Source organism: Talpa europaea, assembly GCF_964194135.1.
Source record: "Talpa europaea genome assembly, chromosome: 8".
Lineage (NCBI taxonomy): Eukaryota > Metazoa > Chordata > Mammalia > Eulipotyphla > Talpidae > Talpa > Talpa europaea.
This window is the reverse complement of record NC_140075.1, coordinates 42,425,228-42,452,711: the sequence shown is the minus strand read 5'-3', so window position 1 is coordinate 42,452,711 and position 27,484 is coordinate 42,425,228. Positions and strand designations below refer to the sequence as shown.

At 35.0% G+C, this 27,484-nt stretch overlaps 1 protein-coding gene across 1 annotated transcript in view; it reads right to left on the bottom strand.

Annotated features, from left to right (window-relative positions):
• The window catches only part of UNC13C (unc-13 homolog C), a gene marked incomplete at both ends in the record, with an annotated part of 463,147 nt that overhangs the window by 218,974 nt on the left and 216,689 nt on the right, over window positions 1-27,484 (bottom strand). The window contains 4 exons of the mRNA XM_084241221.1: window positions 4,783-4,911; window positions 6,586-6,675; window positions 7,889-7,957; window positions 16,538-16,694. Of these exons, the coding sequence (XP_084097347.1) occupies window positions 4,783-4,911; window positions 6,586-6,675; window positions 7,889-7,957; window positions 16,538-16,694 (445 nt within the window). The remainder of the gene's footprint in view (window positions 1-4,782; window positions 4,912-6,585; window positions 6,676-7,888; window positions 7,958-16,537; window positions 16,695-27,484) is intronic.

Sequence of the window (27,484 nt, the reverse complement as noted above, 5' to 3'; positions counted from 1 at the left end):
AAAAAAAGGAAAATAGGCAATCAGAATAGTAACAAAAGCATTCTATTTTATTTAATAATTGCTTGGTGATATGTGTCACTTGAACTTGTGAAAATACAGAGATTCCTTGTAGTCTTTACTGAATATCCTTACTTGTGCCTGTGTGATCAAGAATTTGTGGTTTTACAAGCTCCTGTGATAATGTTTAGGAGCAGAAAAGCTTAGAAAACATTAACCTAGAATCAAACATTTTAAGAAAATGTCTGTTTCCATCTCTATGATTACTGGAATTTTCATGATTTTGGAATGATTTTTTAAAATGGCTTATCTGAGTCAACAACTATATTTTTAGCATAACATACTCAAGACTCAATTGATATCCTAGGTAACTACAAAAATCACACTTCAGAAGTGTGAAAGAAGAAATTTTAAGTAAGACAACTTCACATGTAATGTTTTAAAATACCATATGTTAATACAAAGGGTCACATGATAGAGTAAATTAATTTTGCCTATCATTTGTGAATGAAGGTTTAAAGAATGAAGGTTTCTAAAGCAGCAACACATAAAAAAATCACATAGTGTAGTACTGGTTATACATCTGGTCTCTAATAGGGTGGTTTTATGGCTACAGCATTGTGCAATTTCAGGGGTCAAAATTCTTTTTTTTGTGTATGGTCATGAGAAGCAGAAAGAGTCAATAATAAATCTACTCCAGTTCTATACTTATTAAATGCTAAATTTAGATTAATTGTAAAGTTTTATGAAGATCAGATACTTGATTCTAAATATATCATCTATAATATGTTTTTCACTGGAAATTTAGATTTAACTTAGTCTTTTTTAAAATTTAAGGTGAGAGAGATGCTGGAATTCAAATACAGCGATTTGGATCTTGCAATTTCCATCCATCCATCTTTTTTTATGTCACCATCCCAAAGACTCATCTTCATCCTGATCTATATAAGCCATGTATGGTGTTTGGTTTTTATCTATTTCTCTGCTTAGTGATTAGCTGTACGTTTAAAATTTACATACCTATATTGTGCTATATAGTACCTATTTCTTTTTACACAGTGCTTTGTTTTCAATTTCTATCCTCGTTTCCATGAAAACATCCACCCAGTTTCTTTAAATGCTCTACACTATTCCATGGAATGCATCCACCACATTCTACTGATCTATCCTCCTGGAATCATGCCTCCAATTTCTCAGGTTCACAAATAATGCTATATTGAATATCCTTATGAATATCCCTTTAGGAGACTTTGTGAAAATGTCTATTTTATATTTATGTCTATTTTATATACATGTCTATTTTATATATATTTGCATATGTATATATGTGTGTGTGTGTGCACACATGCATGTGTAGGAGCAAGATATAAATATTTTAATTATATTTCATTAATTAATAAGAAGGTTAAGAATCTTCTCATAAACTTATTGGCCTCTTAATCAAACATCTTTGCAAGTTACCTGTTCTTTTCTCATGCCCTTTTTTAAAATTTACTTATCTTTTTAATATATTAAACTTTTTTTAAATTTTTAAGATTTATTTTTATTTATGCAAGAACTGGGGTACAGGCCAGATGTGCAGGAGGGTGAGAAGATTCACCAGAGACAGAGTGGGGAACAGAACAGGCAGACAGACTGAAATACACTGCTGAGGGGAGCAGCGGGTGAGACAGTAGAGGTCTGCCTCACCATGTGGGTATCTCCCCTGCTGGCTGGGATTGAACCCATGCTGCAGAGGCTGTGGGCAGCTTCACAGTGCTGCGCTCAACTGCCTGTGTCACCAGGGAGGCCCTAAATTTACTTATTTTAAATTGAGGTAATATTTAGCTACCCCCATCAGGTTTTGCCACCACAATGCTTCTCATGCCTGTTTTAAAAAAACAGAATTTCTGCCTTTTCCTGATTGATATTCTGGTGTCAGAATATCCTTTGTCAGTTTTTTACACTACAAATAGTTTTCAGTCCATCATCTTTTCTACCTCTGTTATAGTGTACACTTACATGAAATTCTCAATTTTAATATAATTGAAATGAATGGTTTTAATATTGAAAATTATGCCTTGGAGTTTTAAGAACTCTTTCCTACCTTGCATCAGAAAGGTATTCTCCTATATTATCATTATTACTTTCATGTACATTTGGCTCTTTCATCCCTTGAGTTCACATTGTATATGGCATAAGGCCAATAATTTTTCCCCCCCCTTCATAACACTCCGCCTACATTGACAAGATTCCATATAAGACCTACCTGAAAAGAAAACTAGTCAGCAAATTGTACAAATACTATTTTTAAAAACGAAATCAACAAATACTGAGGTAAATTTTGGCTTACAACATTGTATGTAATTCAAAGGCCTAGGGTCACACTTCTTCAAGGCATGTCTCACACCTCACCCACCATAAAGCACTCATAGTCCTCCACCTTATTTATTTCAATGTGACACAATTAATTTACTATTTTTTTAAAGATTTATTTTTATACAAGAACTGGGGTACAAGCCATAGGTGAGGGAGGGTGAGAGGATTCACCGGGGACAGAGTGGGGAACAGAAGAAGCAGACTGACTGAAATACACTGCTGATGGGAGCAGCGGGTGAGACAGGAGAGATCTGCCATGCCATGTGGGTATCTCCCTGGCCAGCCAGGAATCAATACCGTGCTGCAGAGGCTCTGGACAGCTTCCCAGCACTGCGCTCAACCTGCTGTGCCACCAGGGAGGCCCTTCATTTACTTTTTGTTAGGTACATATCCATTTTATGGGGACTTCTGTATTTCTATTTCTTTTATATTACTGTTGCTATTTTTATTTTACTAATACTAGAAAGACACCAAAATATGGCACAACCCTCTACTTTGTGATTTGATGCATCCACTGTGTGTGAATCAGCAAAACAGAAAGTCTGCTGGATTTCAAAGACGGTCTGCTGGATTTTAATGAAGGAAGGGAATGGGGAGGAACATTTAAGCATATAGAACAGTATACATAATAGAATGAATGAAAAAGAAGATGGCAAATTGTTGGAAATATTAGGATATAGGGCCCATGAAAGGGGACCAGTTTGGGTTTGGAGCTCTTAAAGTCTGGTAAGGTTGATTATGAATTTATGGGTTGGTAACTTACATGCTGTAATAAAAAGTTTCAATTTTATCTTTTAGGTAAAATAAAGACAATGATGTCAAAAACACAGAAGACAAATTGGAAAAGTGTCTTATGGTTAAAAGAGAGAGAGAATATAGACAGAGGGTGAGCCATTAGAAAGCAGGCTGCCGGGATAGAATGAGTGAGAGACAAATTTATTCCTAGAATTTCCAGAGAACCAAATTTCTAAACTAGCGTCATCTAGCAGAATGAAAAGCTAAAATTACAAACAATGATGTATATATAAAATGTTTTGCTTATACAGTGACAAACTCCTAGCTTAATTTTTTTTTTTCTATTAGGCTAAGGAATGAGTTACCCCAGAAAGATGTAATACCATTATGAAACCCAGCTTGAAACCCAGCTTGACAGAATTTCACTTGCTTTCATCTAACATATACTTCAGGAATCTGATCCACTCCAGTAACTAGGCATTTCCATGGATAATAACAGTTCTCAAAATCTAGTGAATCAACTGTACTCTTCATGGAAGGGAACAGGCAATAGAAACATGGTTAAAAATCTACCTCCAAACACCAGTTTTGTAAATAACAATATAGAAGTCATAGCATGCATTAGAAAATTTCAATGCAACAAAAACATAATATATAGAGATGAAAGTAATAAATGAAATCACTTAATCAACACAGGAACAGAATCCAGAATATATTGTAGAATTTTCTAAAAATTAGTAAGTAAAAGACAAGCAAGTTAAAAGAAAAAACAGCAAAATATCAACAGGAAATTCACAAAAAATAAAACTCAAATGCTGACTGAGCATGTGAAATGATTTTGTAATTCATTATTGGCCTTCTTGTTGTTACTATTATTTCAGTGAAGACAAAAGAACCAGCCTTTTCTTTTCCTTTCTAAGAAGATTGTACCCTTGCCCTTTAAATTCTAATACAACTGATTTTGATATAAAAAAGTACAATTTACTAAATTCACTTATATGGTAGAAAAATTATAATACTTAAACATTTTTTATATTCACAGAAACATTCTTTTTAAAGAATTAGCAATACTAGACTAGTGCTTATCTTTGAAGATGAAGAGAGGGAAAAGGAATTTGAAAGATGTAAAAAGTGAAACACCATTTCATGTATAATATTTAATGTCTTTAAAGAGCAGAGCAAATATTGCAGCATTAAAACAGTTGGTCATCTAGATGGTAAGTATATGCATAATTGATTTACTTTTTGTATTTTTGAATATTTCTTAGTGAAATTTAGATACATGAAAATTTTATTTTGTTCTATAAAAATTTCCCTGTCATATTTATGAGGTAAAATGATAAGGAAAGCTCAGTGTAAGAAGAACAACATACGGATAGGAGTTGGAATCCAAATTCTGATCTCAAATCTACTTGCTCATTATGCGACCTTGAGGAAATCACTTAATTCTTCAAAAACTGATTCCTCATCTGAAAAACTTGAATGACAGCATTTTCCTTTACTGCATGAAGTTATTGTAAGGAATAAATTGCTTTGTGTATATGAGAGTGATATTCAAATGTGTATAAAAGGTATTGGAAATCCTTAAAAACTGCAGTTGATGTGAAATTAAATGAACATATTTTTCCATTTAACTGTCATTCTAAATTTGTGAAAAAACACATTAGAAAGTAGACACATATATTTTCTTACCGGATCTAATAACTGGGAATAGAGTTCGTGGCAATTGTCAAAAATATACTTGTATGTAGAATCCAGGCAAGCTCTGACACAGTCCTTCACGACCATGCTAGCCTTTGGGGGACTCTGAAGCTCTAGAACCTGATAGACAAATTATGTTCTTAAATTCAAAAATGGAACATTTTTAATCCAGTATAAACAATTCAAACAACATTCAACGTAGAATTTTAATTGACTGATTGATTTTAACTGATTTTCCAATGTTCAGGAAAAATATGGCTTTAATATGTTTTAAATGTATAAATATCCATTTTGTCTTCCTGATATGACAACTGAGTGAAAATGATTGCTGTAAATATTCAAATAGAAACACTTCATTTCACCCACTTCATTTCACCAACCATTGCATAACTCTTATAATTTTTCATTCATTTGCTCATTCAACCAGTATTTATCACCCACTATATGGCAGAAAATGGTGGTGCTACAATTAAAAATCCATTTCCTTCTGGAGCTAAATTCTAGTAGATGATGGATAAAATAAATGAAGAAAATATATTGCATGATGTTACCTTTTGAAAAAAAAGAAGAAAGAAGAAGAAATAGTGTTCTATTGGGATATAATTAATCAGAGTACAACAATAGTAGATGAATTCAGAGCAGATGGGCCAGTGGAAAAATCACATACAGCTTACTATATAACTAAGTATAAGCAAGATAGATAGGAATTGTACTGTTTTTATTGCTTTTCAGTAAGTTCAATATTTCCTTTTTTCCAAGTTTCTTTATTTTTAATTGAGGTAATATTAGGATACCTCCATCAGGTATTGCCACCATACTGCGCTCACTATCAAATCACCCACAGTCCACCATCATAGTTCATTGTGATTCCTTTCCTCTTTGTTCTTACCTCTTCCCCACCTCCTCCCCATCTAGATGCTTTAGTTTTGTAGTCAACTTTCAAGGGTTGGTTTTTAAGTTTGTTTTTATCTGACTCTTAGTTTGTTTTCTCTATATTCCACACGTTTATGACATCACTGGTATTTATTTTACTTCTAACTTATTTCAGTTAACATGATCCCTTCCAGCTCCAACCATGTTGCTGCAAATGGCATGAGATTTTCTTTTTTGATCACTGAGTAATATTCCATTGTGTATATGTTTGAGCATAAGAGCAGCATTGGAAGGGTGTATGGTGGTTTATTTTGGGTTCTTTGGTGGTGGATGCATTATAGTGACAATATCTAAAGGAGGATCCTACACTTGGAAACAGTGATGTAAACCAATATTAACTGAATAAAAATATTACAAAAAGTAAAATGATATATGTATCTAAAAGTAAGTAACTTTACAATTTGGTAGATAACAATTAATTATACCTAGGAATCAGCCAATTAATTATATTCCTATAGAGACATTGCCAGGGCTGAAAATGGAAGTTGCCACAATTTGGGGTAAGTGTAAAAGAGTTAACCTTTCCCTTGGGATGAAAAAGTCAGCAAAATAGTTAAAACTAAAATAAACAAACTTCATTTCCATTTAACATTTTAAAGAGTTGGGGTTTTTCGAAGTTTCATGTCCACTTACTAGAAAACTTTAATATGGCTTTAATTTAAAACCAAATATATCAGAATATCCTGGGACCAGGATAACCCCTTCTTCAATAAACTTCATATTGTAGGATTCATTTAGCTCAGGAAAAGTCACCACAGCTTAACTGCTTGAGCTGAGCAGTGCTGATTAAGATAAAAACATATTTTACCAGGAACAAAAGTGTGATGCCGCACCAAGATAATGAGAAATAAAATGAAGTACCTTCATCCTAAAAAAGGTGATACTTGTTAGCAGGTCAACAGTTGATTTCAGGTCTTGCAGTCTTTCAGCATTGCTAGCAGGAAAGTTTTCCTTATTAAGAAACAGAAAATGGTTAAATTATCAGCATTAAGCTTCTAATGAGAAAGTAAAGACTACACTGTATAGTATCTCTTATAGTATTGTGGCCTCAACAAAAAGTTTCTTTTAGAGGTTTGGTGAGACAAGTCATAAAAATGTAGATGCTCAGAATTTTGAAGGAAAGGAAAGGTATAATTATTAAAATGTTTCATCTAAGAAGCAATTTTAAAATTGAGAAATTTCTCATATTAACATGCTCTCAGATTGACTTTTAAAGAACTATTAGGAAATTCACAGGTAACTTTTAAATATTCATGAACTCAAGCAGAGTTGGGGTACCTAAATGATGGCAAATGCACTTGCCCCCAATATATTTTTCAGTCTCTGACATTGCAGTCTCTTTTCATAGTATTGATCCCAGTTCTAACATAAAAGGTAAGTTAGACAAAATTTGGCATTATAATTTTCAAAGTATACAATTAAACTGTCCATTAATAAGAGACCAAAAATATGAATGCAGATATGGAAATGCAGTTTAGGATATAAAAGAATGAAACAGTCATTACTATAGTTTTTTGTAACTAAAATTTTTATCTAATTGTTTGTAACTAAAATTTTATGTGTATACTTACACATACACACGTAAACACAGGGATAGATATAACTGTAGTGTATGTATGTGTGTACATATGTGTGTCTGCATTTCACCTGGAGGAAAAGTATAGAATTACTGATAATGAATTCTGGGCAGCTGCAATAAAGTACATTGTACTGATCTAGAAGGACCAAAATATTCAGCAAATAGCAATAAAAATCACAGAAGCAGGCAAAGTATTAGAAGGATATCTCACTGAGTAGGGGAGCTTTCAAGATGAGGACTGGGCCATATGTTTAAGAACTAGCAGAGGGTCACTCAAACTGACAGTTATTTTTGTATTTTATATATTTTTGTTTGTTTTCAATCTGATGCTTATTACAAGAATTATAAAATTAAAGTGCTCTCTCTCTGTCTCTCTCTTACACACACACACACACACAATATTGACATAGGCTAATATGGGGCAAAGTATCTGAAAAAAAAAAGATGCCTGATCTCTTCCTTATGAGATTCTTCTACTGTAGTTTTATTTTTCCATTACATATTAGGTTTTATTTTTACATTTGACGAAAAAATCATCTAAGCCAAACTCAGTATTTACCTCTAGGCAAATAATTTTATACATACCCTGTACTTTGACAGGTCAATCCTTAAAGAGTTATGCAGCTGGTCCAGCAGTTTTATGAATTTTTCCCTCTGTACAAAGTAAACACAAAATAGAGAAATGGAAATAAATGGTCATTGTAAATGTAGAGCTCACAGTTCCATGAGTTATCCCATTTTATAGAAAGTTCAACTATGTCAATGACTTGTCCAAAATCAGAGCTGCTAATGTGACATAGTGGTGATTCAAACTAAGATTTCTTTGACACCAAACCCATGCTCCCTCCAATGAGTCACACTCCTCCTTTGTGACAAATACCCGAGAGTTATGTTCTGCACAGTTGCACTGTATTCCTTTATGTATAATGATTCCCAACAAGAGAGTCAGCATGAGAATCTAGAGCCCACCCCTCTCTGTACCCCTGCACATCACCCTACCTTTTCAGGAATAAATTAGTTTTTTTTTTAACTTATACCATATATGGAAGCAATAACAGCTGTTGTATCAAAAATTTTTCTTAATTTTTTTTTTATAATAGTACAGGCTTCATAATCTAAAAGGCCTGATTGCTTTTAAAGTGTTTCTGATTCAGTGCTAAAACTAATATAAGTAACAGGCAAAAAATAAACAACCAATGCTTCCCTCTGATGTTGTCCATGTTGGACTGACATTCATAGAAGGATGTGAAATTAAAAATAAGGAGTTTTGTTAATAAGCATCAGGATGCACTTGTGTAGATTAAATACATTACACAAGATAAAGTCAGTCACACACCAACTTTACAGGTAGAAAATTCACAATTAAGAATATTAGATTTCTAACAAAAAATTACAGGGCCTCTCTGGTGGTGCAAGGGGTTAAGACGCAACTTATGAAGCTATCCCACAGCCACTGCAGCATGAATTTGATCCCGGCCTGGAAGATACCCACATGGTGCAGCAGACCTCTCTTGACTCGCTCACTGCTCCCCTCAGCAGTTTATGCCAGTCAATCTGCCTGTTATGTTCCCTACTCTTTCTCTGGTGAATCCTCTCAGCCCCTACATCTCTGGCCTGTATCCCAGTTCTTGTATGGATAAAAAAGTCTTTAAAAAAATTTTAAAAAGCAGGGGGAAATGAGAATAAAACTCTCTACCTACATTAATATTCAGTAAACATCAAATAGCACCATGTAAGATACTGGGAAAAATGGAAACTACATGTACAATGTGGATTTATGGGGTATGTAGCTCTTACCCTTAAAGTCATCGATCTTGATGAAGTGAACTGAACATTAACAGAGTTGATAAATTGTTCCTCTGTTATTTCAATTTTCTGATAAAAGGCCTTCATCAGGTTTACTCATTGGTGAGGACTGAGTGTTGCCTCCGTGTTAATCCCTGTGTATGCAATGAGCTTAAGAAACAAAAGTTGCCTTCTGGAAGCTTGCAGTCTAGTTAGGCAGGTCAGATGCTCCAATAAAGCTATTGTAAAAAACAGACACCTTGAATGTCTTGGACTTTTCATTCCCATTCTCCATCCTACATCCCCAGGGTAGGTGGACACCTGTGTTATTCTTTATTAATCCCTTATCACCCATCCAGATGGGTAAAGTGACTTAAAAAAAAAAAAAACAAAATTAAAAGAGCCTCTACAATGATCACTTTACTAATCACTCAAAGATTGTAATTATAAAGTCCACATGATTCATGGCATGTCTCTGGATGTTTAATCTAACCTCTGTGATTGTTACAACACATGCTTTGGCCCAAATCATACAGTTGGCCATAAAACAAACTCATGAATTAAATGTGCCCAGTATCCAGATTTCTTTTTTCTCTAAGGATGGCCACCTAGCATGGTTTAGGCCAATGAGGTATAGACACCTTATTACAAGTGATAGGCTTAGTTAGCATATTGTCAACTAATTACTATTTGGAAAGATCCTCTAAGAGGAAATGGCAGACAGTATTTGTTATATTGTTTGCTAAATAATTCTTTGACTTTTTAACCCTTTGTGCTTCTCTCCTTTCCCCCCATATTAAGCTCAGACTACATACTACAATAGAAGGTAAAGCAGTCATGTTGTGCTGTAAGATGAAAAGCTAGACATATGCTAAGAATAATGGAGCAGGATGCTAGAAGGGACTCCCACAGCTTATTTAAGCCCTGCCCTGCCTACCTTTTCTAAAAAATTAGCATCTTGAATAGCTACACTAGTTCTGAATCCTTATCTCTGGAATAGGTTATTTAAATTTATTCAGTTGACATTCTATTTCGTGCAGTTGGAAGAATTCTGATTGATACAATAGTGATTACACATTTGGCTTTCCTACCTAGATTTTTCAGTGCTCAGCTGGAAAATCCACGTTCAAGGAAAACAGAAAACTGTGGAGAAAACTGCCAGGCTTCTTGTCACTAAATCCCAAACACTATCAGATGACGTGAAATTAAAAGTGTGCTGCTGATTGAATTTTCATAGAGCTTCTTTAAACAGCAGGGCAGCTTGAAATTTAATTTTATTTACCATATTTCTACTTAACTGCAATGAGATTGCCTTTGTAAAAGCAGAGAAGGTCTACCACCGCCTGCATGATGTGATTTAAGGAACAAGACTGGTGATTAAAAATTGTTTCCCCCGAGGGGCATGTCACAATATTTGAAACTGCCACATTGTTCAGTACTTTGATTTAGGTAAGGACTACACAAGCCTGGTGTTTGATAGAAGCTAAATCAATAATATAAGAATTATCAGTTATCAAAATTTAGGCTGACTTAGTTGGTAAGAATAAAGACCAGTAGTCAGTATGTTTTCAGCTTTCTGGTCTCTGTCATAACTGTTACACTCTGCCATTATAACACAATAGCTCCTATAGATATGATGTAAGAAAATGTCCATAGTTGCTTTCCAATAAAATGTTGTTTATGAACATTGAAATGTGAATTTCATATACTCTTCCTGCATTACAAAATAGTCTTTGACTATTTACAAATGTAAAAATCATAATTCATACAAAAACACTTGGTCCTCCCCGGTGGTGCAGCGGTTGAGTGCTGGGTTGCAAAGCTACCCGCAGCCTCTGCAGCACCGGTTCGATCCCTGGCTGCTCCCCGGCCACCGGAGGAGGGTCCCACATGGCGCGCAGATCTCTCCTGCCGCCTGCTGCTCCCCTCAGCAGTGTACTTCGGTCCTTCTGCCTGCTCTGCTCCCCGCTCTGGCTCTGGTGAGTTCGCTCACCCTCCTGCGCTTCTGACTGTACCCAGTGCTTGTATAAATAAATAAATAAAAATAAATCTTTAAAAAAACAAAAACACTTGGTGGGCCAGATTTGGTCCTTGGGAAGGGGGGGGACTGTTTGAGGAGGCGGAGCCAGTTGTTTCCCCACAAGTGTTATGCTTTTGAGCAGTTTCCTAAGATCCTGGGAACCATGGAAAGAAAAACTCTTCTAAAGAAGAGTGTAAAAACCTTGGCATCATCTTCTGCCTCCTCTTCATTCCTTCCTTTCTCATTCCAACAGCAGGCATAGACTTTACCAGAATTTATGATCTAAGCTCTATGGCCCCAACTTGCTTCAGCTTCCCTGCAGAGAGCATTAGTTATATGCTGATATTATTTCATGTTTTTGTAAAATTTACAAGAATAAGGTAAAAATTATCCTAATCTGGACTAGTAAATTATAAAAAAACTTTCTCCAGAGTTATTCCAAAAGCAGAAAAATAAATACATTTCAAATAGATGTATGGGCTATTTTGATTTTTTTGTAATTTAATTAATGTTTATCAACATGTTAGGATATCTGGCCTCTCTCCCTATTGGAGTGAATAACGTTTTCCATGACTGTTTAAGCATTGTTGGGTACAGTTTTTGGCTTCACATCCTATAGGAAAGAAAGATTTATCAAATTTAATAAAAGCTACTAACATGGGCTTGCACATGGCAATACAAATAGAAGAAACTTTTCTAAAGTATCAATTTAAAAACTTCTATAATCTCTGCTAGATAAAACTTTTTTTAATAAAAATATTTCAGAGTATTTTTCACATGAAGAAGTGATAAAAAACTTCAAAAATCTCTTAAGAGAAGTTGGTCAATAGTAAATGAGAATATCTTGTGTTTCTAGAATTTGTAATGTGTGGTATAATTTGAGATTTATTTTTTCCTTATAAATATGAATTTCATATCAAATTTCCAAATGACAATTTTTGCATTCTTCTAGAAGAGAGTCTCATCAAATTGTATAACACTTTGGCAGCACAAAACCTAGGTACACCTCTATCCAGGACTCATCACATGGCAAATCATAAAGAAACTATCTCTCCCAAACTGTTTCTCACATCCATTCTCTCCACTGCCACATAAATTCATTTTCTGTAAACCACTGTCTAAGGCAGACTCACTTGGCCTTGCCAGGAGTAGCACATACGCTGTTTCACTAATTTCCTTCTAGATCTCCCAACATTCACTGTCATGACACTGTTTACTCATTTCTTCTTTCTCAGTGAGAATTCTGTAGTTCTGAGACTTGAAAACTAACACCGAAACTCCTCAATTTCTTTGAAGCTAGGTTTCTGCAATTATCTTGATTTCTGCCTCCTAGATGCAGGCGTACTGTTAAGTTTGGAAAGCAAACATGAGGTGGAAGCCCACTTCTTGCTGCTTAGTTTACTTCTTCTACTAAAACAGGGAGACATCTGTTCCCCAGGCATTGAAACTAGGTCTTTTGTGTTTAATTGAGGTCTGTTGGTTTACAGAATCATGTGTGATTCAGAGGTATGGGATCACACCTCTTCAGATGTATGCTACCACCACTCCACAAGTCATCCATATCCCTCCACCATAATCCATTGTGCCGCCTCCATGCCCTGTTCTCCACCCTCTGCTAGCCTTAATTACACAAACAGATTTCTAAGGTTTTTTTTTTTTTTTTACTAGTTTGGGTTTGACTGACCCTTTATTTATAATCCACATATAAACAAAACCAGTAATACCTGTCTTTTTCTTTCTCTCATTTACCTTAGTATAATCCCCTCAAGTTCTAAACATGTCACACATGTTAAGAGTTCATCTTCTTTTTGTTTTAATAACTAAGTATTACTAGTTTTGTGATTGTAGAAAGACAATTCCATTGGTAATAGAAGCTCTGCCTGATTCCTCAGTCTCTTGTTAGTCAGAAAATTCACAGCTTCTCTCTCAAATCAGTCTCACTGTATTATTTTGAGAATTATTATGGTAGGATCCTCTTCCAACACTTCAGATGATATTGTGAGCATCTAATTCCCTGTGCCAAACCCCTTTTTCATTTAAGTTGGCATGATAATTTGTTACTATAACTCAACAATCTATACATTTCTGAAATATTTCCTTTACAGAATGATCTTTTTAATCAGTCATTCTATCACTGTTACCATATGACTCAAGAATAATGTCCAAACATCTCACTGAATATTAAAAGCTCTTGACAATCTAACAGCAACCCAGTAATCCATGCTTTGCTTATACATCTATATTTTCTATATGCCCAAGTGGTAGGCAGGCTATTTTACATACACTTCTTTGAATTTATGATACATTTTTATTCCTCCTTGTCTTTCCTCAAATGCCATCTCAAGCCTAATATAGTTATCCTACTACTTGAACTTTGAAAAATACTGCTCATCCTTAAAAGTCCTGTTCTTTCTGTCACGCTTCCATGAGCTCTTGTACAGAATCAACCATTTGTTCCTCTTCAATCTCAGCAAATTTATAGGTATAAACTCTTTGGTCATGTACCACATTTTGGAAATGATTTATAGTTACACATGGTGACTTAAAACACTTTTCTAAAAATGTTCAGTTAGACTATAGACACATAAAAAATTGTTCAGCATTACTTATTCTCAGGTAAATGCAAATCAAAATCACAAAAAATTATAACCTCACCCCTGTGAGAAAAGCCCATATAAAAAAGAATGGAATCAACAAATGTTGGCAAGATTACAGTGAAAAATAACTCTCATCAACAATTGGGGGAATGGAGTTGATGAGCATCTGTGGAAAACAGTCTGGTGATTTCATAAGGAAATAAAAATAGAAAATCTGTATGGTCAGACAATACCTTTGTTAGGTATTTATCCAAACAATTGAAATCTCAAATATGAAAAAATTATGTATGCCTATGTTCAAAACAATACTGTCCAAAATTGCCACGTCATGGAAACAAACTAAGTGTCCTTCAACATACAGATGGATAAACTGTGCAATATATAGTCGATGGAATACAACACAGCTGTGAAAAAGATGGAATTGTGGCATTTGGGACAAAATGGATAGACCTTGAGGTGATTATGTTATGGGAAATAAGTCACAAAAGCAAAGACAGATAATGAATGGTTTCACTTCTCTGTGGAATGTAAGTAATCAAAAACCCATAAACAGTTAAAATACAGTAGGAATAAACAAACTCAGTGAAAGAATACAATGGTTACCAGAGGGAACAGGGGTGAGGGAAGAGGAGGAAGGTAAATGGGGTATTGGCATGGGTGGTTTAATGGAGGGTGAGTGAAATATGGGCACATATGGGAGAGCAAAAATGTAACCTCAAAATTAAAATAAAAACATAATAATGGTATTTGTTTCACAAGTAGCAGTATCAGTTTGAGAAATCATATAAGACCTTTGTAGCCCTAAAGTAGAGGTGGAAGCCATTATACTTAAATATATTTGACTCACTGAATGACATTATTTTCAGTAGGCAGAGAAAAATAGTCAAGTTTATATATTGAATCACCAATTTATCAGAATGTAGTTTGAAAAACATATATATATATATATATATATATGTATGTATATATCCACACACATTTAACTCTCTTAAACAGTAAGTTATTTGAATTACAAAATAAGGTTTCCTATAATCATTTTGCCACTGACACATACTGAAATCAATTTGGTTTCTCTTCTTTGGGTCAGCATGAAGTAAAGGAGCATGCTATCTAATTTTCCTCTAGGTAGCTTTTATGTGGATATTAATCATATAAACGCATATTCTCTTTCAGAGGTAGAAAGGTTCCTTGTTCCACAAGGATAGCTTATTCTCTACAACGTACCCAGGCAGAATATTAAAAGCAAAACAATTTCATACATAGAATGTTTTATGTTAAAGGTAAAATCCCAAGATTATGAATGCTATTACCAAGATGAGGTTTTTATAGCAAAACTGTTCTACGATCTGGTATTGGTCACAATAAGACTTTGTTGAACTGGCTATAGAATGTTCTTTGGCCCAAGTTCTTACAGGGCCAATATAACATAAGCAGCAGATAGTGTAATGCTTACACTGTAGCAGGGAATGAGAGACAACATCCTCATACCTTATAGTCATAGCACACCTTCAAATTTATAAATTGCTTTACTGTCTTTTAACACATCTGATTTTCACTCTCAATTTGAGCAACATATGAGAGCAAATAATCACCGCCACTGAGCAGATGGAGAAATTGAGGCTTAGATGATTAAACTCAAACCCATGACTCCTAACCCAGCTATTGTTTTCTTCTCCTGGCATTTATTTTCGTTTGTCATTTAGCAGCCAACTCATGTCACAAACCTCATATGCATTTTCTCTTTACAATGAAAAGGACAGAAGAGAGCAAGCACAGTAGTACATTTTTTTCCTTCCGCCTTTACATTCTTTTACTTGCTTTTATTTTTATCTTGGTCACATTTTTTTTCTATTCAGTGATATATATATACCCAAATTTCATTTTTAACAACATAATCAATAACAAAAACCTACTTAGTGAATCAATTCAGAAGTTTTATCTGTGCCACAGAAATCACTTTTCTACCAAGAATCTTAGTATCTTTTATTAAAAAAAAAAAAAAAAGTGACATGTTGATGTGACTAAAACCTTGGGAATCTTTCCAGGCATCTTTCCCTTTGTCTCACTGTACACGTCCCTAGAAGTATCCTGTATTGTTGAATCTAAGCCCTGAAAAGCTCTACCCTTCTTTTCCATCTGTAATTCTGCCTTGATTGAGACCCTCATCATTTTATTGGGATTACTCTTAATTTATAGCCAACTTTAGTCCTAACAATTTGTTTTCATATGCTATCAGAGTAATTTCTAGGGCCTGACAACAAATACTTGAGACTACTTAGGATCCCTGCATTTCTACTTTTCATTATGTTTTTGATGTAACTGAATACTTCAAATGAACAATATTGATTTCTTTTAAGACTCTTTATACACCTAATATTTTTTACTTAGAAAACAAGCTATTATCTACCGGTATCAGTAGGAACCATTAGAAAGTGCAAATGAAGCCTACCAGGTGTCAGAGAAGTCAACCACATTCAAGCTCACTAGAGATCAGTCTCTAAAACAGCAAATCCCAAGTCTACATACATGGAGAATATGCTATTAAATTTCAGTGTTCTTTCACAAAATGTACTTTTTTTTTCCCCCAGTGGAAAAGGTCATTCCAGATATGTTGATTTAGTCTAATGAAGTCATCCATTAACTATCAACAAAAATTATTTCACAGAAATTGATGCAAATAATCTTTTAGCTTTAGCCTACTATACTAAGGTGTTCCCTAAACGTACCTCCTGTGGGTGGGAGGATTCCAAGAAAGTTTTGACTCCAAAGCCCTTTGAAAATGTAACTCCCATTAGCTACAGAGAATCTTACAGTTCAAAATTTAATACTTACACCAAAGTTGGTAGCAGCAAATCGATCTGAGGCAGAAACTTGTACATTTGTGGAAACTGTTGTGTGAGCATAAAAAGCGTTGATATTTGCCAGCAAGGTGCTCATGACAGCAGGGACACCAGGGCACATGTACTTTGAAGATAGACATGAAAAGTGCCTGCAAAATAAAAACATTAAGCATTTTTAAAGCAAAAACTAATTTATTAACGTAACAGTATGTCCTCTAATTAAATTCCTCAACTACATCTAAGAAAAGGAGAGAAAATCCCCACAATCTAATTGAAAGAGAAGGTAATGCCAGCCTTTAAAATACTTCATTCACAACTGTGAGCTGGCTAACTCAGAATGTGAATTGCCACAAGAAAGTGAGCATAATTCCATACAACTGTGAGAGACTGGTATGGACACACCAAAAGTCCAACTTTCTGGCACTGTCAGAAAGCAGTAACACAAGAGTCTCCCTCTCTCCCTGGTTCATTTCAGTTCCTGAAATGCTATCTTCCAACTAGAATGTTCTTTCACACTTGTATTGTGTGAACTGATTTAAACTGATGAAACATGCAAAAGGCTCTCCTTTCATTGCACACTGATTAAAGAAGTGAACTTAACATCTGACTTAAGTCTAATTTATGAACTTTTGTCATAAAGGAATTATCTTCCTTAAGCAGTTCTGTTTTCTATGCATTTTGTTAAAGCCATGATTTAATTAGGCATAAGATGAATAGTGAGGACAGATTCAATTATGCTAGTTTTATTCTTAAAGATCTCCTAAACTTTGAATAATAGTATCGTTTACAGACACCACAAGCAGCAACTGTTTAAATCTGTTACTTCTCTCAAGAAAACCTGTTTCATTTTAACTATAACAAAAGAACTGAATGTTGAAAGCACAGCGTATGATAAAGTGAAAAGATATGCATACAGGAAAGAGATTTTCAATATATAATCTGGTATTTTGCTCTCATATCAGCAATTTAGCTTTCAACTAGGCATCTCTTAATTTTGTATTATTTTTATTTTTTATATATTTATTTGTTTTGTAGAAGAACTGGGGTGCAGGCCAGAGTTGTGGGGGGTGAGAGGATACACCAGAGACAGACTAGGGAGCAAAACAAGCAGACTGACTGAAATAGACTGCCACGGGGTGCATCGGGGGAGACAGGAGAGGTCTGCTACACCATGGGTTTGCTCCCTGGCCAGGGCTTGACCTCAGACTGCAGAGGTGATAGCACTAAGACTTAACCCCTACACCACCATGGAGGCCCTGGATTTTGTATTATTGAACACAAACACAATATTCATATATAAAAGCCCTGAGAGGCAACCGAAAATAAATGCAAGGGTAAAATTACAGCTTCTCCTAGATCTGACAGGTCACACACATACCTTTTTAGGATACTTGTTAATGAAAGTAGGTTCAAATTTTAAACATATATCTTTGAGAATCTTAACTTGTATCATGATAATTGTCTGATTTAATCACTCTAATACTGATATTAGATTAATGATTGCTAAGGCAAATGATACATATTTTGACTTTATATAGGCTATAGTTACCCAATCTCTATTAAGAACACAACCAATGACATAATGATGTTAAAATATAAATTAAGGTGTTGCCTGGTGGCGCAAGGGGTTAAGCACTGCACTACAAAGAATCTGCAGCCTCTGGAGCACGAGTTTGATTCCCGGCCCAGCCAGGAGGCAACACACATGGCGAGGCAGACCTCTCCTGTCTCATCCGCTGCTCCCCTCAGCAGTGTATTTCAGTCAGACTGCCTGTTCTGCTCCCCATTCTGTCTCTGGTGAATTCTCTTACTGCCCCACATCTCTGGCCTGTACCTCAGCATAAATAAATAAATCTTTAAAAATATTAACAAAAATTTAAAAAAAATTAACAAATCCTTACAAAATTAAGGAGTATATTTCTTTGTTTTATTTTCCAACTATTTGCAATTAGATTTGTTATACTTAAGTCAGAGATCAAGAGTTGTATAAGCTACAGTACCTAACTATAAAGGTGTGGGGGATGGAAATAGCAAACTACACATACACATAGGGGTAATAACAGATATAGTGGTCAAAATAAACTGATAAGGAACTCAAAGATCAAAATTTTATTGTTCTGAGCAAGCATTACTTATTTAAAGGGCAATGGTAATCCTCAGAATGGATGCATTTTTTCTTGGATTGAAAAGGACTGGTGTCCTCATAATTCAGCCTGTTAGTTTTTACTACCTTTAGTTGTAATCTTGAGATTTTTTATGTCAGATCAAGGTTACAGCAACAGTTTAACGATTACTCTAAGCATAGTGAAGGAGAAAATACAAAATCCACACAAGGCGCGTGTTCATTTTATAAGTGAAACAGAGCACTTTATGTTGAAAATGACAAATTATTGAACCCTACTCACTATTTATAAGGCATGTGAGTGAAAAATGGGTGTAACAGAAGACAGGAAATGTCAGCAAGTAAGCTTTGCCTATTTTACACTTGAGTTGGTTATGCCAGTATTTATTTTTAATTGAGATACTATCTGGATCTCTCCATCATGTATTGCCACCATGGTGGTTATGCCAGTTACCTTGTCCTATAAATTTGTGCATTTGGGAATCCTAAGTCACATTTTACAATTAAAATGAGAGGTTTAACAATTTTTAAGGAAGCTAAGAAAATTTTTAGTTAATACAGGCTCACCATGTAAATAAATATAATTTGAGACATCTAGTTTAATACAATCCCTGATATGTATTTTTCATAAATTATAGTACCATATTAGGTATTATAATTAGGTACCATATTAGGTATTATATTAGGTATTATATTTAGTACCATATTAGGTATTATATTATAATTAGAAATGTAAAATATATAAAAATAGATATCAGAAAATTAATAAAATTATTTATGCTTTAAGCTTTTCTTTAAAAATTCTATTTATAAACAAATAGAATTATAATTTGTCTTATTGAAGTTAATTATCAATTAATTGGAATAATTAGAATTAACATTGATTCTAGTGTTTTATTCTACTCCTTAATCTTGGATTCATCTATATATTGAAGTCATCTGTTCAGAACACTATCCCTTCAATAACTACACATTTATTATATTTCTTTTCTTAAAAAAGATTTATTTATGCATCCAAGAACTGGTGGATAGACCAGAGGTGTGTGGAAGGGGGTAAGAGGAGTCACCAGAGACAGAGTGGGGAGCAGAACAGGTGGATCCACCTAAATACACTGCTGAGGGGAGCAGAGCAGTGGAGGAGACAGGAGAGGTCTGCTGCATGTGGGTTAGCTCCCTGCCCAGGGGTCGGACTCGTGCTGCAGTGGCTATGGATCGCTTCATTGTGCTGAGACTTAACCGCCTGCACCACCAGGGAGGCCCCATTTATTATATTTCTGTCATTATTCTTTGTGACAGGGATCTAGAGTTGAATAAAACAAGGTCCTGTAGAAAACGCATACTCCTCATTGAAAGGCACACACATTAAAGCCTAAATTTGTCATGTAGGAGAAAGTGCTACTATAGAAGTATCTAAAAGTTTGGGTAAGCTAAAGATAAAGGAGTGAGGGGCAAATTTCCCAACAGCTGAATCCTCTAGTGGTAAATCCACAGGACAAAAATTGAGGGGAAATGTATGAACCAAGGTATCAAGGATTAGGATTTATATCATAGTAATGGAAGAGTGAAGAATTTTATGTCCCTAAAATTTGATTCAATGTTATTGAAAAAGTCTGAATGCCAGATGCTGTACTGGGTGCTGGGTACACACCAATGAATCCACTTACAAACTAGTTGGGAAATCAGTCCCACAAAAATACAATTATGAGAAAGAAAAGCATAACAGAGTGCTATGAGATACTGAGTTAAAAGATGCTTTATAACCTACTAGGGAAGGTCAACAAAGATTTCTCAAAATGAGGCTGGGATGAGTTAATGCATAACTAAAAGATAATCAAGCCAAGAATTAAGGTTTGCTATTACTGATAAAAATTGTAATCCTAAAGAATAGTACAAACACAGGCACAATGGAAAGAAACAAGGTATAGTGGGCCTCCCTGGTGGCACAAGGAATTAAGATGAAGCACTTATGAAGCTATCACAGCCACTATGGCATGAGTTTGATCTCTGGTCAGGGAGGTGACCCACATGGCACAGCAGACCTCTCCTGTCTTGCCCAGTGCTCCCCTCAGCAGTGTATTTCAGTAGATCCGCCTGTTCTGCTCCCTACTGTGTCTCTGGTGAATCCTCTCACCCTCCACACCTCTGGCCTGTACCCCAGTTCTTGTATGCATAAATAAATCTTTTTTAAAAAAGGAAGGAAACAAGGTATTGTGTAGCATGAACCCTAGCAATTTTAGACTGGTGGAGCTCAAATTTCCAAAAGAACATTCCAGGCCCATGATCAGAGATAAGGCAAGGGATTATGTAACATGAAACAGTTGTGCAATAAATTAGCTAAGTTGGACCTATTATCTGGTCAAAAGACTTTTTTTTTTTTTTTCCCCAAGCAAGGAGGATTTGGAAAGCTATACAGAGTTAATGTAAGTAAAAAAATCACCTATTTCTGGTTCTTTATAGAGATAGGGAATGTCATCATTAGAGTTTAATTTCAAATAGAAATTGGGAGGAGATTTTAGAATGAGTTCAAAGAAGTTCAGACTAGAGAGGAGAGCTCAATTAGGAGATTATAACAGGAAGAGATGGGCGTCTAAACTAGGGTAGGAGATCTGCAAAGGATGACAAAATGGATTTGCGAAACACTGAGAGAGGAAAAACAGAGGAGTTGCAGACTGATAAGGAATGAGACAGAAAAAAAAAAAAGTTAAAGTTCCAAGTATTTAGTTTGGGTGACTAAGTGAATTGTGCTTCTGCCTAGTGAACTAGGAACCAGGAAAACAGAATTTTAAAATGGAGTTAAGGTATCAATTGAGTTTGAGCTTAAAGTCCTCATAGACTTTTCATACAGGAGTGTCCACCAGGTTATTGGCGGCATCAGAAATTAACACTTAAATGTGGAAGTGGTCAACATTTTCATAGTAGGTGGTCAACTTTTTGGTGGTCAACTTTTTCAAGTGGTCAACTTTTCATAGTCAGTCAAAACTATGAAAAGGATAAAATCATCCTGGGAGATTATGAAAAAGGAAGAAAGAACTGTCAGGGAGTAGAACCTGAGAAATACCAACATACAAAGGACTGGAGGAAAAAAAAAATATGCCTTCTATGACTGAGGCAAAAGGAAAAGGTAGATAGAAGGAATAGGGTACCAGAATCAGGGAAATCATGAGAATGGAGTGTTTGAAGGGTTAAGCTGATGGTAACTTAAAAAAAACTTTTAAAAAATACGGTAAAGAAAATAAGATTGTTGGATTTGATAAATAAACATTGTTGACCATAATAAAATCAATGTTAGTGGGGTGATGGGAGTTTGCACTAAGAGGTAATAGGATAAAAGTGAGAAGGTGCCAGGGATGAAAGTAAAATGGGTCAGGGCCAAGGGTTTTGTTCTCTAGCTAAGGAGTTTCACTTTTTCATGTGGACTGTATGACAACAGCTAAGATTATTGCAGAGGGAACTGACATTATCAGATGAATTTGAAAAGGTGATCGAAGTGGTATAAATATGGAATAAAACAAGTAGGTACTGGAAGCAGAAAAACAATTTAAGAACTGTAGCAGCCAGAGATGGCATTTTGGCCGCTGCTTTCAGTATGACTAAGGATGTCACATACTGCAGTCAGAAGGAACAAACTATTTTGCACCTTGAAATAAACTAAAAATCAAAGAATTACACTGTTTCTGACCTCCAAAATATAAACCTTGACTATGCCTCTACAACCTGAATTACTAATAAAATAATTTTGAACCTGACTGTCCTCACATTACAATAGAAAAATTGTCCTCTGAAATACATGAAAATCAGGTCGGAAAGCTGTTGTTTCCATCAAGAAGAGCATGACAGAATCATGCAAGAGGATGCTGATTGCTTCTTTTATTTAGTCTTGCCAATGCTTCTGAAGTCTGACTCTCTGTATTTATTGTAGAAACCATAAACCTTGTTCAAATTTTTTACCCGAGGTTACACAGAAAGAAAGACGATTAAGGACTGGAGCTCAAACAATGTGATGCAATGTAGTTAACCACTAGAGTACTCCTCTTACAATTCCTCTGCAATGTGCTGCATTTCTTGTGTATGTGTGTTTTTTTCCAGGATTTGTTTAGTTCATGCTTAGTTGTCACCTTAACCAGCCCACATTTAGCTTATTGTTTTCTAATACACAGGAGTTAACTGATCAACATTAATAAAAACAAATGACAGGAACATGAGCAAAGGTATTTATGTAAAGCTAGCGTGTGCAGGACATGTGCTGGTTACCTTGAACAGGCCAGTTTATCAAAACACCCAATTGCTTTCTGAACATTCTGCTGAAGTGCACAGCAGTTAATGCTGTAATGATGATGCCAATTCTGAAGGCTGATAGTATTCATCTTTGCTTATAATGGCTATACACTAAGAGCATTATTTTAAATTTTCCAGAGCATTAGGCATGTATTTCTCTTAGAGAAATTATAGAAATATTTTACTTTCTGATTAAAATTTAACTAGGATTATTTCTGGAGTATGATGGGAGGTAGCTAGCTACCTGTACCTCTGAGTAACTGAAGGAAATAAGCAGAAGACCAAAATGACATTAAGTTATAACAACACTGGAAATTAGTTAGGGTTACCAATCATATATATTCCAGTATTTAGGAGGTATTTTGACTAGCTTTACAGGGGCTGGCTCCGCTGCAAGATATTATGTGACTAAATAGAATCTAAACTCCTAAAATATTAACCTTACTAGAGAGGAAATGGGAGGACATTTCCAGGAACCATTTATAGTTGGAGATTTGGGACCTAGGATTCTGGCCAGCAATGCTGTCAAACACTCCCCTGTTCCATGGTAATTGCTGCCTGAGCTGTTTTCTGTTTCCCAAACCTTCTCAATCTATATCCATTAAAGTGTGCCACTCCCAAGACTGCAGTACAGCTTGTGCAAGAGGGAATGGGAAGGGGGATTTGACATTAGTTAGAAGAGAGGGCTGCAAGAACATTAGGAATATTATATACACCCGGGGAATTATATATACTCTCTTGAGTTACTTCTAGAAAGACATGAAATCACATGCCGTTATACTTGGAGAAGCCACCAGTAGTAGCAGATTACTGTCTTTTCCTAATTTAAAAGAGAGCTGTATTTGAATAAAGACATGGTAAACAGGAGAACATTTCTAGAGACTTAATTTCCATTTAAGGCCTGCAGGTGAATGCTGACACCACCAGGTGATCAGCAAATATGGTTTCAAAGGAAATCTGTAAGTAGAAAAACAGAGGATGCAAACACCATTTCATATTATTACCTCAACTTATACACATTCATGGGCACACACATACATACTGCAAAAATAGCCAATAACTTGCTAGGAATTGCTAGCTAAATAGTTACAGTGCTATTTGTGTGTGGAATTATAGATTTTTGATATTAAAATTGTATTCTGTATTTTAAAAATAATTTACCATTAGCATTTTTATTACCCAAATCATAAAAATATTTATTATAAATATTAATTCATTTTTTGCTCTATTATTAATTTCAGAAGTTTCCTTGTAACTATATTTCTCTTGTAATTTATATATAAGCTCCATATAGATTTCCTTAAAGAATCATTAAACATGATTTTTGTGGAAGTCAAATCATCCATAAAAAGTTATTTCTACAGGAGAGGGGGAAGGAGAGGGATCAAAACAGGGGAGGGAAGAGCACAAGAGACTATGATGATGGTGCACAGGTGAATTGGTGGTGGGAATTTTATGGGGACTACACCTGAGAGGAGAAAGCAAACAATGCACAAAAAGATGTTTTGTGTGTGTATCTTTATATATATATATAATTATATATATAATTATTTCTCACAAAATTTATCATAGAATTTACTAATTTCTGGTTAATGAGTAAATATGCAATGCAATATAAATTTATTATGAAGCAGATACCAGGTTGATTTCACAAAATAAAATCTATCAGGAATTTAAAAGATATTTATGGAATCTAGAAGGATAATAACTAAAAATGGATCTGCCATATGATCCTGCAATTTTACTCCAGTTATTTATCCAAAGAACACACAAACACTAATTTGAAAGCATCCCTGCACACCTGTGTTCACTGCAGCTCTATTTACAATAACCAAGATATATTTACAATATATTAACAATAACCAAGCATATATATCATATATATAAATGTATCTATCTATCTATCTATATATATGCTATCTCTATATATGCTAGCTATACATATATATGTGGAGTGTATATATATATATGATGACATATATATATATATATATATATATATATATATATATATATATATATATACACTCCACACATATATATAGATAGCATGATTGTTCATTTTTGGTACAATGCATGCTTGTATGCTTTCTCCTTTCAGGTATATTCCCCTTAAAATTCCCACCACCCGTTCACCTGTGCACCATCACCATAGTCACTTGAGCTCTTCTCTCCCTTGTTTTGGTCCTTCTTCCTCCCCCTCCCTTGCGGAATGTCTGTGATTTATGGTTGCCTGCTACATATGGAGTATATATTGGAGTATATATGGAGTATATATATGAAGTATATATATATATGAAGTATATATACATATATGGAGTATATATATATGGAGTATATATATTATGGTTGCCTGCTATATATGGAGTATATATATGTGGGGTATATACATATATATACACTATGCTATATATATGTGGAGTGTATATATATATATACACTATGCTATATATATATACTCCACATATATATATACACACACACTCCATATATATATATATATATATATATAAAATGGATATATATTTAAAAAATGGAAACAACCCAAAACAGATGAATTGATCAAAAAGTTGAGGTATATATATATATTCACAATAGAATATTACTCAGGATTAAAAAAATACAACAAAACAAAACTGATGCCTTTTATGGCAACGTGGTTGGGAGCTGGAAGGGATTAAATCCTAAGTGAAATAAAACAGGAGAAAGATAAATACTGAATGGTGTCACATATATGTGGCATACAGAGAAACTAAACAAAGGGCAGACAAAGACAAACTTTAAAACCAACCCTAGAAAACTGGCCACAGATCTGAGGTCTTTAAGAGGAGAGGAGGAAGAAGAGAGGTAGGGATGAGAAAGAGGGTGAGAGACTGGTAGCGAGCATAAGGGATGATGGTGGAGGACATAGGTGCTTGGTGATGGTAGAGCTATAGTGACCACACCGGAGGGTAGAAATACCAGACTGTCAAAATATCAGCAAGGATATAAAATAATGTACTCCATTAATTTAAATAAAATAAACACAAATTTCACTGAATATTACTTTTCTTCCAATTACACCTTTACATTAAGTTCAAAATCAGATTAACATAATTATGACATTATTTTCAGGGTATTAAATTTGTAATCAACAAAAATTTTGTTGGGTAAAATAAGAGGGAGAAGTAGTTCAAATTATAAATATGACCCTCTCAAATTTGGTCAGAATTAAGTTGAACATTCCTCAATATACCTGAAGAGAAAAGATACAATGTTTAGGAAGTAGTTGTCATCTCTTAGAATTTTTTTAAAAATATTCATCTTAGAAAACAAGACACCTAGTGAGTTAAACAATCAGAGTGCAAAGATTAAAAATTGAAGTATTTGATAGTAAAGAAATACAACACTAAAAGTTAGAAATAGGATCTTCAGGTCATTGATGAGTATCATCTTTTCCTCAGTTGGTAAAAATATATTTTTCTAGAAACTGTCATATGGGGTGGTGGTAAGTCAAAAACTACAGTACCCTCTTGGTGCCATGCAGTAGTCTACACTGGGATTTGTTTCCTCATATTTGCTTTTAATCTTCAATCAAGCCACTAGATATTGATGTAATAAATGTAGCAGTTGGCATCAAAGGACACATTATTAAATAACTGAAGGAAAACAAAAGAGACAAATTTTCAAAGAAGGAAAGGTGTTACTCAGGATGAGAAGATACACTTCTAGAAACCTTGAAGAAATAGATAAAAAATGCTTTTTTGAATATGTGAGGGGGACCGAGGGATTCTGGATGATTACAGTCACAAGTACCATTGTACAGAGATGATTAATTCGAATCCTAGTCTGTTCAGTGATCTTAGAAATGCAACTTCAGGGCCTCCCCGGTGGCACAGCGGTTGAGTGCTGGGTTGCAAAGCTGCCCGCAGCCTCTGTGGCGCCGGTTCAATCCTCGGTTCAATCCCCGGTTCAATCCCCAGATGCTCCCCGGCCACCGGAGGAGGGTCCCGCATGGCTCGCAGACCTCTCCTGCCGCCCGCTGCTCCCCTCAGCAGTGTACTTCGGTCCTTCTGCCTGCTCTGCTCCCTGCTCTGGCTCTGGTGAATTCTCTCACCCTCCCGCGCTTCTGACTGTACCCAGTGCTTGTATAAATAAATAAATAGATAGATAGATAGATAGATAGATAGATAGATAGATAGATAGATAAATCTTAAAAAAAAAAAGAAATGCAACTTCATCACTCCTAGAATCACTTTCTCCATTTTAAAAATTAAAGGGCTATTAGAAGATCTACTCCTTATAAGCTTTAACTGCCATGTGTTTCTAAATACGGACACCATATTGTACCCAGCCACAAGCATTATTTCCTCCTAGCAACACTGAAATAAATCTACGGGATACAAGCTCATCTTAGTAGGGATGACCAGAAACAGGGACCGAGGGGTCAGATAAGGCATCCCCTGCTCTTGACAACTTTCAGCTTACAGTCTCCCATAGGCTTCAAGTGGCAAAGTGTCTGCTCTGGTTTATGTGCACCCCTTCATTTTTTATTTTTATTTT